This window comes from Mustela nigripes, chromosome 12, assembly GCF_022355385.1.
Source record: "Mustela nigripes isolate SB6536 chromosome 12, MUSNIG.SB6536, whole genome shotgun sequence".
Taxonomy (NCBI): domain Eukaryota; kingdom Metazoa; phylum Chordata; class Mammalia; order Carnivora; family Mustelidae; genus Mustela; species Mustela nigripes.
In genome coordinates, this window is record NC_081568.1 from 60,220,573 (window position 1) to 60,233,127 (window position 12,555).

At 55.6% G+C, this 12,555-nt stretch overlaps 1 protein-coding gene across 2 annotated transcripts in view; it reads left to right on the forward strand.

Annotated features, from left to right (window-relative positions):
- The first annotated feature begins 3,108 nt into the window (after positions 1–3,108).
- FGF18 (fibroblast growth factor 18) overlaps positions 3,109–12,555 on the forward strand; it is a 32,475-nt gene continuing 23,028 nt past the window's right edge. For both annotated transcript variants that reach the window (XM_059416558.1, XM_059416559.1), the window contains exons 1-2: positions 3,109–3,197; positions 3,370–3,406. In XM_059416558.1, coding sequence (XP_059272541.1) covers positions 3,166–3,197; positions 3,370–3,406 — 69 coding nt within the window. In that variant the 5' untranslated portion in view covers positions 3,109–3,165. The remainder of the gene's footprint in view (positions 3,198–3,369; positions 3,407–12,555) is intronic.

Here is a 12,555-nt window from a genome sequence, read left to right on the forward strand (position 1 = left end):
CTGATAAAAGCAACAGTGAGGGTGACTCTCAAAAACATAGTGAACAGAAGAAGCTGGCCACAAAGCACATAATACAGGGTTCAGTTTACGTTGTAGTAGCATCTAATGCCAACAGATGTTAATTTGGGACCAGCAGTGGGTATGGGGAGGATCTAACACATAGATCTGTGTTAAACTCTGAGCACACTTGAAACAGATGGACTTAAAAATTGTACATAAAATAGTGCCTTTAAAAAGATACTGGCTACCTGTTGGCCTCTGAGAACCTATGAGGTAGGATCAAGCATTTGCTTATTTTTACCCTGAACTTCTGCCATTCACCCCTGGCTAATCATGCCTGTTACCTAGCTTTTTTCTTGTAGGCACTTGATGTCTTGCTTGGAATATTCCTTTGCATGGCTAGCTCTCCTCACCCCTGGAGCTTAGCCTAAGTATTACTAAGAGGATTTCTCTGTCCCATTGGTTTTCTTCAAAGCACCGATAAGCTAGAATTTCTCTTGATTTCCATTACTTCCCATTTTCCGTAAAAGTGAAGTGGCTTTTTTTAGAAGAGGAAGTTGTCTGTCTTCACCCATGGCCTGACAGTAGGGTCAATAAATAGTGATTGGATGAATTGATGAGAAGTGACTACCAAATTAGTGCTACATATTAAGTTAATATGAATGTGTCAAGTTAATATAGGAGAACTTCATATGAAAATCATGTATATAGTAAGTAGATATGTGAAAACTAGATTAGAGATGTAAGTGGTAAAAAATGTGGTTAAATGACGAGCGGGAGTCAAAAGACATCCTGGTTGGATGCCTCTTCAACTGTAAGTTGAGAATGATACTGCCTCCCTACTTCATGAAGTCATAAAGAAAGTGAAAATCTGAGAAACCTAATTATAATTATTAATAATGGCTAAAACCTTTGGAGCTTTTCTTATGTGCCAGACTCTGAATGACCTCATTCAGTAACTGGAAACAACTCTTGAGTTGTTACTGTTCTTAGCCGTGGTTTGTAGATGAGGAAGCAGTCTCAGACTGTTACTTGTTGGAATTTATAAGTAAATGTTGGAGGCGATATGCAAATCAAGGATTTCTGACTCTTGAGTTCATGCTCTTACTCAGAACTATTCCCTTGACTGGACTTTTTTGGTCCGTCTTTATTTGGGTGATAGAAGAGTAATAGAAAGTAATAATGGTATGATAAGCAAGACCAATCCTGGCAATGAGAATGTCTGTTCAGCTCAGCCCTCCACAGGAGGCTTCGCTGTCACCCAGCACTTAGTTTTCAAAAGGTTTTCTGCTCTTGTGTCTAATGCTGAAACAGAGACAACCTGTTTCAGAGCCTCAAGGGAATGGGAACTTAAGAGCTTGCACAGAGGGCTGGTACACGGAAGAGTCCTTTCCTGTTTGACAGCAGCTACCCCAGTTTATGCTCTAGTACAGTGGGGTTATCAACCACTGCCAGCGACACCAGGTTTTTAGCCGAATAGTATGGATTCCTGAATTTTGCTTTTTGAGTTTGTTTCCCACTATGACCTCTCCCTTAGCATCAGGGCCAAAGGACAGCCTGACTGTCGGCAGTTCTAGAGAGGAAGCAGTTGCATGTGACAACACCTACATTTTGAAGTTGGGAGTGTTGCCTCTGAAGCGGGGAGAGGCGGGGAGAAGAGCTATCCTTATTGGAGTCGTGGTTAAAGGAACTAAATGCAAACGGAAACAAGTCTCAGCCAGGTGGCCCGAGGACGACCTGGAGTGGTCGCTGACCAGAGTCCTGCTGGTAGCTCCCCGTTAGCCCTCCCGGGCAGGGGTTGCAGCGACGCCTCGGGGCCGCAAGGTGGCAGCCGCGCGTTTCCAAAGCTGGCTCGCCTACCAGAGCCCAGCTGGGATCCCTGAGAACAGACCCGAGAGCTCCGGAGGGAGGTGAGGGGGAGAGAAGTCCTGGAGACCCCCTCCCCCGCAGCGGCAAGGACGGAGAGATCAGACGGGGTCTCAGAGTGCTAGCCGTCCGAGAGGGCATCTGGGACACGCCACGGTCCTGCGCGGACTCACCCAGAGGACGAAAGCGAACCCCCTTAAACGGAGCCGCCCCGGGGGCTGGGCCTGACCCGCCCCCTCCCGGCTCCCCACTCAAGCGCTAGTGGGTGTGAGTGAGTGCTAGTAGCGAATGTGGGTGAGTGAGGACGCTCCTCACCTAACTGCCTTCTTGGGGACTGCCGCCTTCCCAATACGGGCAGTATTTGCGCCGCCGCGGCGCGGGTCATTGCGCCTGGGCGCAGAGCTCCGACGGCTTCCAGCGCTCAACAGCTCCAGCCTCGCGGGCTCTGCCCTTTCGGAGCTGCCGGTCCCGTCTCCGAGAGTCAGAGCACCTCCCTCCAACCCGGAGCCGCCAGGAGGAGGAGGAGGAGGCGGTGGAGAGGCCGCGACAGGCAGGCAAGCAGGCTGGGCCGCCTTTGATGTGGGCGAGGCGCACCCAGCCGAGCTGAGCGCCCGTCCGGCCGCGCCCCGAGGGGGGAGCCCCCGGGCCCCGCATCCTCATTGTGCCGACTCGGGCCCGGGCCCGCCCCCGGCCCCCCGCCCCCTCGCCGCCCGCGCGTAGAAAACGCCCCGGCCGCCGCCAGTGGTGGGAGGCGGCGATGCGCACGGCCGGAGAGACACGGAGGAGGAGACATGAGCCGGCGGGCGCCCAGACGGTGCGGCCGTGACGCGTTCCTGCTGCAGCCGCGCGCCCCGGCCCTGGAGCGCTGACCTCTGGCCCCGCACAGCCCCGCGCCCCGGCCGGAGATCGCGTCCCAGCTTCCAGCCCCGCCGCGCATGCTGCCCCCGGAGTGAACCGAGCAGCCAGCCTCCCGTGGATGCCCGGACGGACGGCCGGCCAGCAGTGAGCAAGCTTCCCCGCACCAGTCGGGCGCCTCCTGCACAGCGGCGGCCACCCCGTAGCCCCCGCGCCAGCCCGGAGGGCGCAGCGCTCGGGAGGAGCCGCGCGGGGCGCTGATGCCGCAGGGCGCGCCGCGGAGCGCCCCGGAGCAGCAGAGTCTGCAGCAGCAGCAGCCGGCGAGGAGAGAGCAGCAGCAGCGGCGGCGGCGGCGGCGGCGGCGGCGGAGGCGCCTGGTCCCGGCCGCGCGAAGCGGACATGTGCAGGCTGGGCTAGGAGCCGCCGCCTCCCCCCCGCCCAGCGATGTATTCAGCGCCCTCCGCCTGCACTTGCCTGTAAGCGCCCGCGCGCGGGGCTGCCTACCCTGCCTGGCCGTCTGTCCGTGTGCCTGTGACTCTGTCGCCCGCCCAGCCGTTCGTCTGACTTTCCGACTGCGTATCCGTCTGTCTGTCCGCGCGCCCCCCTCCCTCAAGTCCCACTGACCACCTCTCCATCTCTCTCCCGCAGGTGTTTACACTTCCTACTGCTGTGCTTCCAGGTACAGGTACGTAGGATCCTGACTCTGACCTCCCCCTGCCCCTACCTCGCGGTACAGGCCGAACCCCCTCCCCTGGGCCGCGCCCCCTCCTTGTGCCCCACCCCTACTGGGCGCCGAGCCCAGTGCACCTGTTCCCAGGGCGCCAAAGGGCGGCTCCGCGCGCGCCCAGTGCCGGCGGGGGCCAGCCAAGGGCAAGGGGCTCTGCTGCAGGGCTCAGACTGGCGCGGCCCCAGTTAGCCTCGGCCGGGAGGACATCCCCGGAGCCAGCGGACTCAGCCGCTGCAGTGTGCCCCGCTCCAAGCCCCCTGCCCACAACCGGGGAGGAGTTGGGACCTGGGGATTTTTTCTGCCAACCGTCCCTTAATATCTCCGCTCGCTCTTCCAAACAAAAAGGCTCCTTTGAGCCGAATGGATTTTGAGTCCAGGGAGAAAGCTTCAGTTGTAAATTACTCTGTGGTTTCAAAGGCGTTTGCAGGGAGGAGAGAGAGAGAGAGGGAGGGAGGGAGAGAGACAGGTCTAGGAGAGACTCGGTGAAAGGTAGCAGAGACGGGCGCTCAGGCTGCAAGGCCATTGCCCTTGAAGCCGCTCCGGAATGGGCCACGCTCCGCACACCCTCGCCCAAGGTGGTGCAGCCCTGGGCTGGTTCCTCGCTTTGCTCCCCGCTCGCTCGCTCTCTGTGAATCAGAAGAGGGCTTGGCGCTCAGCCTGGAAAGCACTTGCTAAAATCTGATCTGTTACTTCAGCAGCTTTCAGACTCGGGAAGGTCTTGGCACGCAGACAGTTGGAACGCTCCGGCTTCCAAAGCCGTGGAAATGAAGGAAAGGGGCGGGGGGGGGGGGGGGCAGAGAAAGAGAAGAGGGAAAGAGGGAGCGACTTCAGCCCCGATTAGAACCAGACCAGGGCTGCCTCAGCATGGTTGGAGGGGGGGAGGGCAAAGGAAAGGGGAATAGGAAGTGCCAGCTGCCCTAGCCCCCCAACCAACCTAGAGCTGCAAGGGAGGGGCCTTAGGAGGAGCTGGACTGGGGCCAAAAGAGATTATCTGCCCCTTCCCCCTCTGGGTTGAAGGCAGGTGTCCTCACAGGGTTAGAGAGGATGCTTAGGTTTTAGCCTTTTGGGTTCCAGAGGTGCCCCAGAAGAAATTTGAACAGGGAAAATGGTGGCTCTCCCAGCTTTATGGCATAAGGAATGGTGTGTGTGTTAAGTGCTTTTGAGACCCAGTAGCCTCTTTCAGTGCTTGGTGTGGTGGTGGGTCTGCTTACCTCCCCTTGCACTCCTGCGAGAGGATCCTTACCATCAGGATGGACATTGGGCTGGGAGAAGCTAGTTGGGGCTGGGGGCTGTGAGGATGGCTGGCTGGCTGGCTGGCTGGCTGGCTGGACGGATAGACGGACTGATGGGTTCTTTCCCCCAGCCTGGGAAGGCTGAGGTCCCCAGTGACTCCTTGAATCAATATAACTGGAGTCAGTAACTTAAAACTGGCTGTTTGCCAAAGCAGATGTGACCCTGTGGTGGCGGGGGCAGGGGTGGGAATGGCTGGTGTCAAAGAGAGAGGCCAGTGCCAGGCATGACCTGCCTGATTTGCAGCTGAGTCCCCAAGCAGAGGGCAGGCCCCAGGGTCATTCCAGGGGATCTGCTTGTCTGCCTTGGGTGAGAGCTCTTCTCCTGCATGTTGCACCTGGGGATGGGGGAATGCTGCAGTGGCCACGGGGGTAGAGAGAGATCTGTGCACTCCTGCTGCCTGCTGCCTCTCTGTCCTTAGAGCAGGCCCAGGAGGGGTTGCTGTGTCGTCTTTGTGTTCTCCAGGGAAGCACAAGGGAGGGAACCTGGACTCTGCATCCCACCTCCACCTCCTGGCCTACAGCTAGAGCCAGCCTCTCAGGAAAGAGCTGGGTGGTCCATCTAGGTTAGGACTTCAAACAGGTGATGGAGCCTCCTCTCCCCCTTCTCTCACCTCTTCCTTTCTTTTCAGACTTTCCCCATCCGAACTGCCATTAGACTGATGAATTTAACCCATGGTCCAAGCGCCCATAGAATCTCTAAGGATGGGCTTCTGGAGGAGGCAGACCCCTGATATGTCGCATCAAAATGGTGCCCAAATGTGCCCATGTTTTGGAGAGGGCTCTCAGGTCCCCACAGATTTTCAAAAGCATCTACGATTCCTAAAAGATAAAGAGAGGGCAAGCTCATGTCCCCATTCATGGTCTAAGAACAAAGGTATAGTGGCCATTAGAGGTAGAGATGAGGAGTGGGGGGTGGGCTTCAAGTGTTCCTGGCTGGGAGTGTGAAGCCTGCTCCCTGCTGAGGCCGGCATTGGGCAGGCAGAGGGGAGAGAAGCTACTTCCCTGGCGGGGTACACTTAGAGAGGGGGGCAGGTGCTCCCTTGGTGAGAAGGGGCTGGGAGAGGCCTCCTTGTGTGGTGGGAAGGGCTCCGAGTTTTGCAGCCTGGTGGTCGGGGCCTGAGCCCCAGCCTCATCTTTCTTCAGCTGTAGACCTCTGTGAGGCTGAGCTCATCCTTTGTGAGTGGGCGGACTTGAGGCTGAAGCGATACATGACAGGTACGGAAGAAGGTTTGGAGAGTCTCATCCACCCAGGAGCATACATTGTTCTGCTAGGAGTTGTTCTGCTGGGAAATGGATATATCTATGCCCTTCCCATCTGCACCTCCCTGGTTTGGGGGACTGCTCCAGTCTTAGCCATAGAGTTTCTGGGCTCTTCCTTTCTCCCCATCCATCAGCCATCAGGCCCAGAATGGGCCCCCACCTCCAGACACATTTTCGAGAGAACACAACAGTCAATGCCAGCCAGACACTGCCTTCCCTGGCAGCCCCCCATGGGGTGAGCCCTGCCCCCACCCCAGCCCCTGCTGGCCACCCCAGGAAGCAGGAAGCTGGGAATTTAATAAAATCCCTTCTCCACACCACTTGGGACACCGCAGATAGCTCAAATCGGAAGAATTTTAAAAATTTCCGAGGGGAGCAGGCGGCGTGACCAGTAAATTGCTTTTCTGCACTTGGCTGAGCGCTGACAATGACACCGGACTGGGCCTTTCACGCAGCTTGGCCGGCACCTGCCTGACATTGTTCCTACCGCCAGGCTCGGCTAGGTCCTGGCCTTCCCCAGACAGGCCAGGCTTGAGGCGGGCCAGGGAAGGGGGGCTTCCGCCACCCACCCGCTGTCACTCCCACAGCACCATTCCTCTCTCACTGCCCGGTGTGTTCAAGTTTTGAAGTTTCCTTCCACACCCCCTCAGGACCTGACCACCCCCTACACCTGACTTCCTCTGGGAGGTTTAGAACCCTTCTTCTAGCTGGCTAGAATAGGAAAGCCAGAGACACAGTCCTTTGGGACATGAGGAGGATGGGGGACTGTCCTATTGAGTAGCACTTTTAGCTTCTTAGGGCGGTGACATCATCCATCCATGTCCAGTCAGGTATTTGTTCAAAACTCTGCTTCTTGCTGGATCTGAGAACAAGTCAGTCAGTCCCTGGCCTCAAGATGCTCCCATTCTAAGGGGTGGGCTGTGATCCTGCCTCCTGAGAAGTACAGTGGGGCAGGCATATCCTGTTCTGTCCAACCAAGCAAGATTCCAAGGCTCTTGAATCCAGAAGCTTGTTTCCTTCTTCCTGTCATTTTTCCTCCTGAAGTAGGTGGGGTAATATTCCTACTTCACCATTGGAGAGACTGAGGCACGGAGTGGAGAAGGGATTTGTTCAAGGCCAATGCTAAGACTCAAGACTCTGGATTCAAGGTCTTGTATTCTTTCCATGACACCAGACAGACTTCTTCAGAAAGAATACCAGGGGTGGGGGGCAATGGGAGTTCCAAGGGGCGCGCTAGGGGTTCTCAGTGAGATCTTTCCCTTGGATTCTCGCCGGTAGGGTCTCCACGGTACAGATGATCAGAACCCAGATAGGTGTCTCTGACAGAGATTTGGAGTCTGCAGGCCCTGGTTTTCGTAGAATGTTCTGGTCTGAAAGGATCCCAGAGCCATAGGTGGGTGTTTAGGAGGGTAGGGCCTGGGGCATTCTGTACACCCCTCCCAGCGTCATTCCCAGCAGGGAGGGGGAGGGGACACTCTGCCAGCATTCCTGTAGCCCAGTAGCATCACCCGCTCTGAGATAAGGAGGTAGATTGTTTAAATATCTTGTGGTTGTCTCTGCCAGTGTCAGCAGGCATGGGATAGCTCTGAGGTCACATTGGGCCCCCAAAGGGAGATGGAAGGTGACAGGGAGGAGACTTCCTAGTCTCAGCAGGACCTTCTGGCTCTGACGTGGTTTTCTAGCAGGAGACGTGTAGGTGTGGGAAATCAGGGCGCAGACCCATCAGGCGGACAGTGACACTTAGAGCCACGGCCAGGCACAGTGTCCTTGCCATGGAGCAGGGAGGCACTTCCTCGACTCAGGCTCACAACCAGCCTACGATGAGGGAATTCTGCAGAAAAGAAAGTGAGGCTCAGAGGCATGACATAACCGGCCTCTGGCCACACAGCACAAGAGAGGCAGAGCTGGCCTCGACTCTGGGTCACCCGGCTCCAGGCCCTAGGTTTATGAAACAGCAGTATGAGGGTTCTGTATGAGGGTTCTGGCAAGTCCCAGCATTGTTCCAGTGGTCATCCTGACTTACCTTTGCTGTATGACCTTGAGCAAGTTACTTAACCTCTCTGGTCTCAGCTTCTGCATGTGCAAAATGGAAAGAAAACTACCAACAGAATGATCCCTGCTCCGTAAAGATGGAGAGCAAGGGTCAGCACACCAGCCCCTGGGTCTCTTGTTTGGGGAAGCCTCCCTTGCCCCGATGCCCATGTCAGTGTGGCAAGCTCCCCTTCCCCAGGGCCCTGTCACCTCCTGGTGACGACAACAAAGGAGATGTGGGTGGGTCCCTTTCTGGGGGCAGCAGCTCTCTTCCACCTTTGTGTGCCCCATTTTTTTTGCTGGGTCATGTTGCTGACCACTCACAAGGACTCTGGCCAAACACTCAGGGATAGGGCAGTGCCAAGGGCCTTGGCAGGCTGCCCCGAACTTGGGGAAAGCTGTCACACCTCAGAGGGGCTGAAACCTGTCATCTCCACTTTGTGCCTGAAGATGGGGACTTGTTCTGGAACATCAGTGGGTAGATTGGCCCCTCAGGCTTTAATCAGGTTGCCGGTAAGGGCTGGGAGAGGTTTGGGGATTATTGCTCTCATATCTAAATGACACAATGCTCATGGGTCACTTAAAATACTCCTGTGCCAAAGATGGGGCCGAGGACAAGCCTCCTGTGGGCCACTGAGCAGAAACACTCTCAGGACCCCTGGGATCAGTCCTGGCTTTTTCACGGGCTCATGGGGTGACCTCCCTCTCTGGGCCTCAGTTTACACAACTGGGTATTAGTGAGGTGAGCTAGATGACTTCTGTGGAGCTTGAATGCATGGGCTTTGGTGTAGGAGGGACCTAAGTTAGAACCGTGTCTGTGCTGCTGGGCAAATTTCTTAATGTCAACCCTTTGCAGTTTTTGGCTTTTCCCACCTCTAAAGTGGGGTGATGAACGGGACCTGCTACTTAAGAGTCACTGTGGGAGTTGAGATAATGCACACAGGTTGGCTGGCACAGTGGCTGGCACTCTGGCCGTATCCAAGTGACAGTAGCTATTGGGTCATTTCCCTGCTCCGTGTGTGTGTCGGTGCGTACTGTTCTGCAGGGTACTGAGCAAGGCTGGGAAGGATATACTCCTTGCATCAGTGACCTCAGGGCTCCTCTTGTCTAGGTTGAGAGCCCAGCCCTTGGACTTAAGTCTGCACCTGAGCCTCACTGCACCCCCTCCTAGGCGGTGTGGCCTTGGGCAAGATTCTTAACTTCTCTGATTCTCTGCCTCCTCGTCACATGGGCAATAGGGATGATAGTACCACTCCCAGGTGTGTTGGAGGGTGTAATCAAAGCCATGTCTTGGGCCAAGTATGCAGTAGGTGCTCAGTTATGATGCTACTCCTCATTAGCCATCAGCAAACATTCATGGGACACTTGCTGCATGGGTGGCCTTGGACTGGGTTTTGGAGGGGATGCCAAGAAGGCATCCATTCAGCTTTTCCCTCAAAATGTTTCCTGTGAAGAGATGACTGACACTTTGGGCAGCTTTATTTGCTCCACCCCCCATTCTACCTCTGCCTTGGAACCCCTTTGTACTCTGTCACTGTCACATGACCCAGTGTTTTCCATGGGGCTCACGGGAATGCACAGGAGCTCAGGCTTGGGGTCCAGCCCACCAGATCACACCCTGCCTGGGCCACTTCATAGTCTTAAGACTGAGCAAATTGCTTGGCTTCTCTGTGGCTCATTTTTCATATGGGATTTAGGGTAGAACCTCCCTCTTGGGGTTGCTGTTGGGGTGAATTGTGGCTACCCCAGGGGAAGTACTTGGCACAGCACTTGGATCATTATAAGTGTTAAGTAAATGTGAGCTTCAGTTAGGCATTTGACTTTGGTGTGTCTGGAGGCCTGTTTGTCTACCAGCTCATGATTCCTGGAAGTCAGGGGAGGCTGGACCCATCCCGAGGGCCCCACAGCATCTGGCACAGACCTGGTGAGCAGGCTGAGTGTTGAGTCAGTGATTTGGGGCCAGGCACCTGCATTCAGGCCCCTTCTGGCACCAGCCGTGGGCCGAGGGAGCTCAGGACCTATCCCAGCCCTTGGGAACCTGAGAGAAATCTGAGGGATCTGTGCAGGGGGACAGGGGCTCAGGGTGCCATGGGTACTTAGGAGAAGGGCCATGAAACCCAACGGGGGGCTGGAAGATCTGACCAGGGAAGATGCCCCATTTGAATCTCAGATTAGGAACAAGTTGGGCGAGGACACTGTGAACCTGCGTGTATGTGTGTGTGCATATCCATGTGCATGTTTGTGTGTATATGTGAGTGTGCATGCATGCAATGTGCGTGTGTATGAATGTGTGTGAGTGTGTGTATGGAAAAGCCATTGCAGGCAATGGCACATCTCTACATGGAAGCAGGGAACAGCCCATTGTGCTCAGGGGACTCTGAGCCAGTTAGAACATCAAGTTTAGGAATAAGGGTGATGTGAAAGGCCAATCATAGGCATTGAGTGCTGGAATAAAGGGCTCATTTCTGATATTGTAGGCATGCTGGACCACTCTCCACTCTCGTGCATTAAGGGATTTGAAGAAGGGATTGGCAGGAAGGGGAAAAGAAGGGAGCTTGAGTCTTTAGGGGTCCTGCCTCCTTCCCCAAGCTGGCTTCAGGCTTGACTGCCAGGGGTACCCGTATTGACAATCTGTACAGAGAAGGCTGATGTGTGGGGAGAGGGGCTTCTAGTCAGCCCCTTGGGTGGCAGCACCTCCCTCCCATGCTGATGCCTCAGCCCTGCCAATCAATACATTGATAGCCCTGGGAGCTTAATGGACAGGCTTGGGGGTGGGGAAGGGCCCTTTGCAACGTCACTATTCTGGCTGGGTTGGGTGTGGGGACGATGACAGGAGAGAGGGGAGAAGCCTGGGGATGACGGGTGAATGGGAATGTGAATCTGAGCCAAACTCACATCCAGGGGTGGGCTTGGCCTTCCCCCTTTCCTTTCTGTCCACAGATGCGAGCTGGGGGAAATTTATGGGCTCTAGAGCCAGAGATGGGTTCAGATCTTGGCTCTGTTGCTTTGTGTACAATATCGTGGGTAAGCCGTTTGGCCTCTCTGTGTCTCCCTTTGTCATAGGGTTGGCAATCATCCTGACCTGCCCAGGTTGTGTGAGGAGAACAGAGACCATGTCTGCCATGTGCTTAGCTCAGACCTGGCGCAAAGAAAGTGGCCAGCAAGTGGGAGCCAGTGTGGGTCTCACCCTCTCAGATAATAATCCCCAGTGCACTGGGGCGGGCAGCAACTCCTGGGCCCGAGTCCAGACCTGCTTTCTAGGAAGAGTTTGAGGAGCTGCATTTTGGAGTGGAGAGTGGGGCTGACTCTACCAGCGACCACTCCTAAAGGGGTGAGTTGAGAATTTGGAGAAGCTCTGAAAGCCCTTGGCAGGGCTGGCTACACTGGTGCTGGAGAAGGAGGCAGGCGGTGGTGGAATGTGGCCGGAAGTCTGTGGGCTGCCCCTCCGGGGACTGAGGAGACCCTCCCTTTCTGGGCAGGCTGCCTGGAGACAGGGGCATGGATTATAGGAGGCCTCAAGGCTGGGGACCTGGGCGGGAGGGGGCAGTGTGACCCCATCCTCCTCTGGAGTTAGGGGGAGTGAGCTCAAGGCCTTCAGCCCTTTCATGTTTAATTCCTGCTCCAGTCCCTGCCCCAACTGTGGCTTGTGGCCAGAACGAAGTTGCCATCCTGAACTGAGGGAAGGGAGGGGCTTGAGAGAGGGGAGAACGCAGGCAGGCAAGGCTGAAGTGCTGGAAAGCTTGCGCTCTAGGCTGACGGGGATTTGAATCTTGATTCCTTTGCTCACTAGCGTGTGACTTTGAATGCACGAGGCCCCGTCTCCAAGCCTCAGCAGTTTCCTCGTCTGTAGAATGGGGACTATACTCAAACCAACTCATGGGGCCACTCTGGGAATTACATGAGGCAGTTGACCTAAAGCAGGTCTTACACACAATAAGCAGTGGCCGTTCAGAAAACAAAACACAAGAGAAAGGAAAAAGAAAATAACTGTGGCTGTTGTTCCTAATACCATCTTTTTTCTGAGATAAATATGATATGCAGTCCCCATTCTGTCAGTGAGAAAACCAAGGGTTAGAGAAATCAAATATTTGGGCTGGAGCCAGACGACCCCCAGAGGTCAGTCAGTGCTGGTCATCTTGAACGTGTGTGGTGTGTGTGCTGAAATGAAGCCTGATGGGGAAGGTGGCGGTGTGGCCCAGGAAGAACTAGGAGCCCCCAAACATTTCTTCAGAGCAGGATTGTGTCAGGGAAACTGAAATCTACAGCCAGACAGAGCAGGGGTGGCTGATGATACCCCAGTAGGAGGGGACCTGGGTTGACGCCTGGGGGCGGGCATTGAGATAGCCCCAATCTCTTTCCACCCCATGTAGGGTTCCCCCCAAGGTGCCTAAGGGCAGAGGCTCAGAAGGTAGGAGAAGCCAGATGGTACAGGACCCCGAGTGGGCACTGTTCTGTGGGTAGGGGGGAGCCAGGCTGAGTGGGCAGTCATCCTGAGCGTTAGAGAGCTGTGCCCACAGCGGGAGA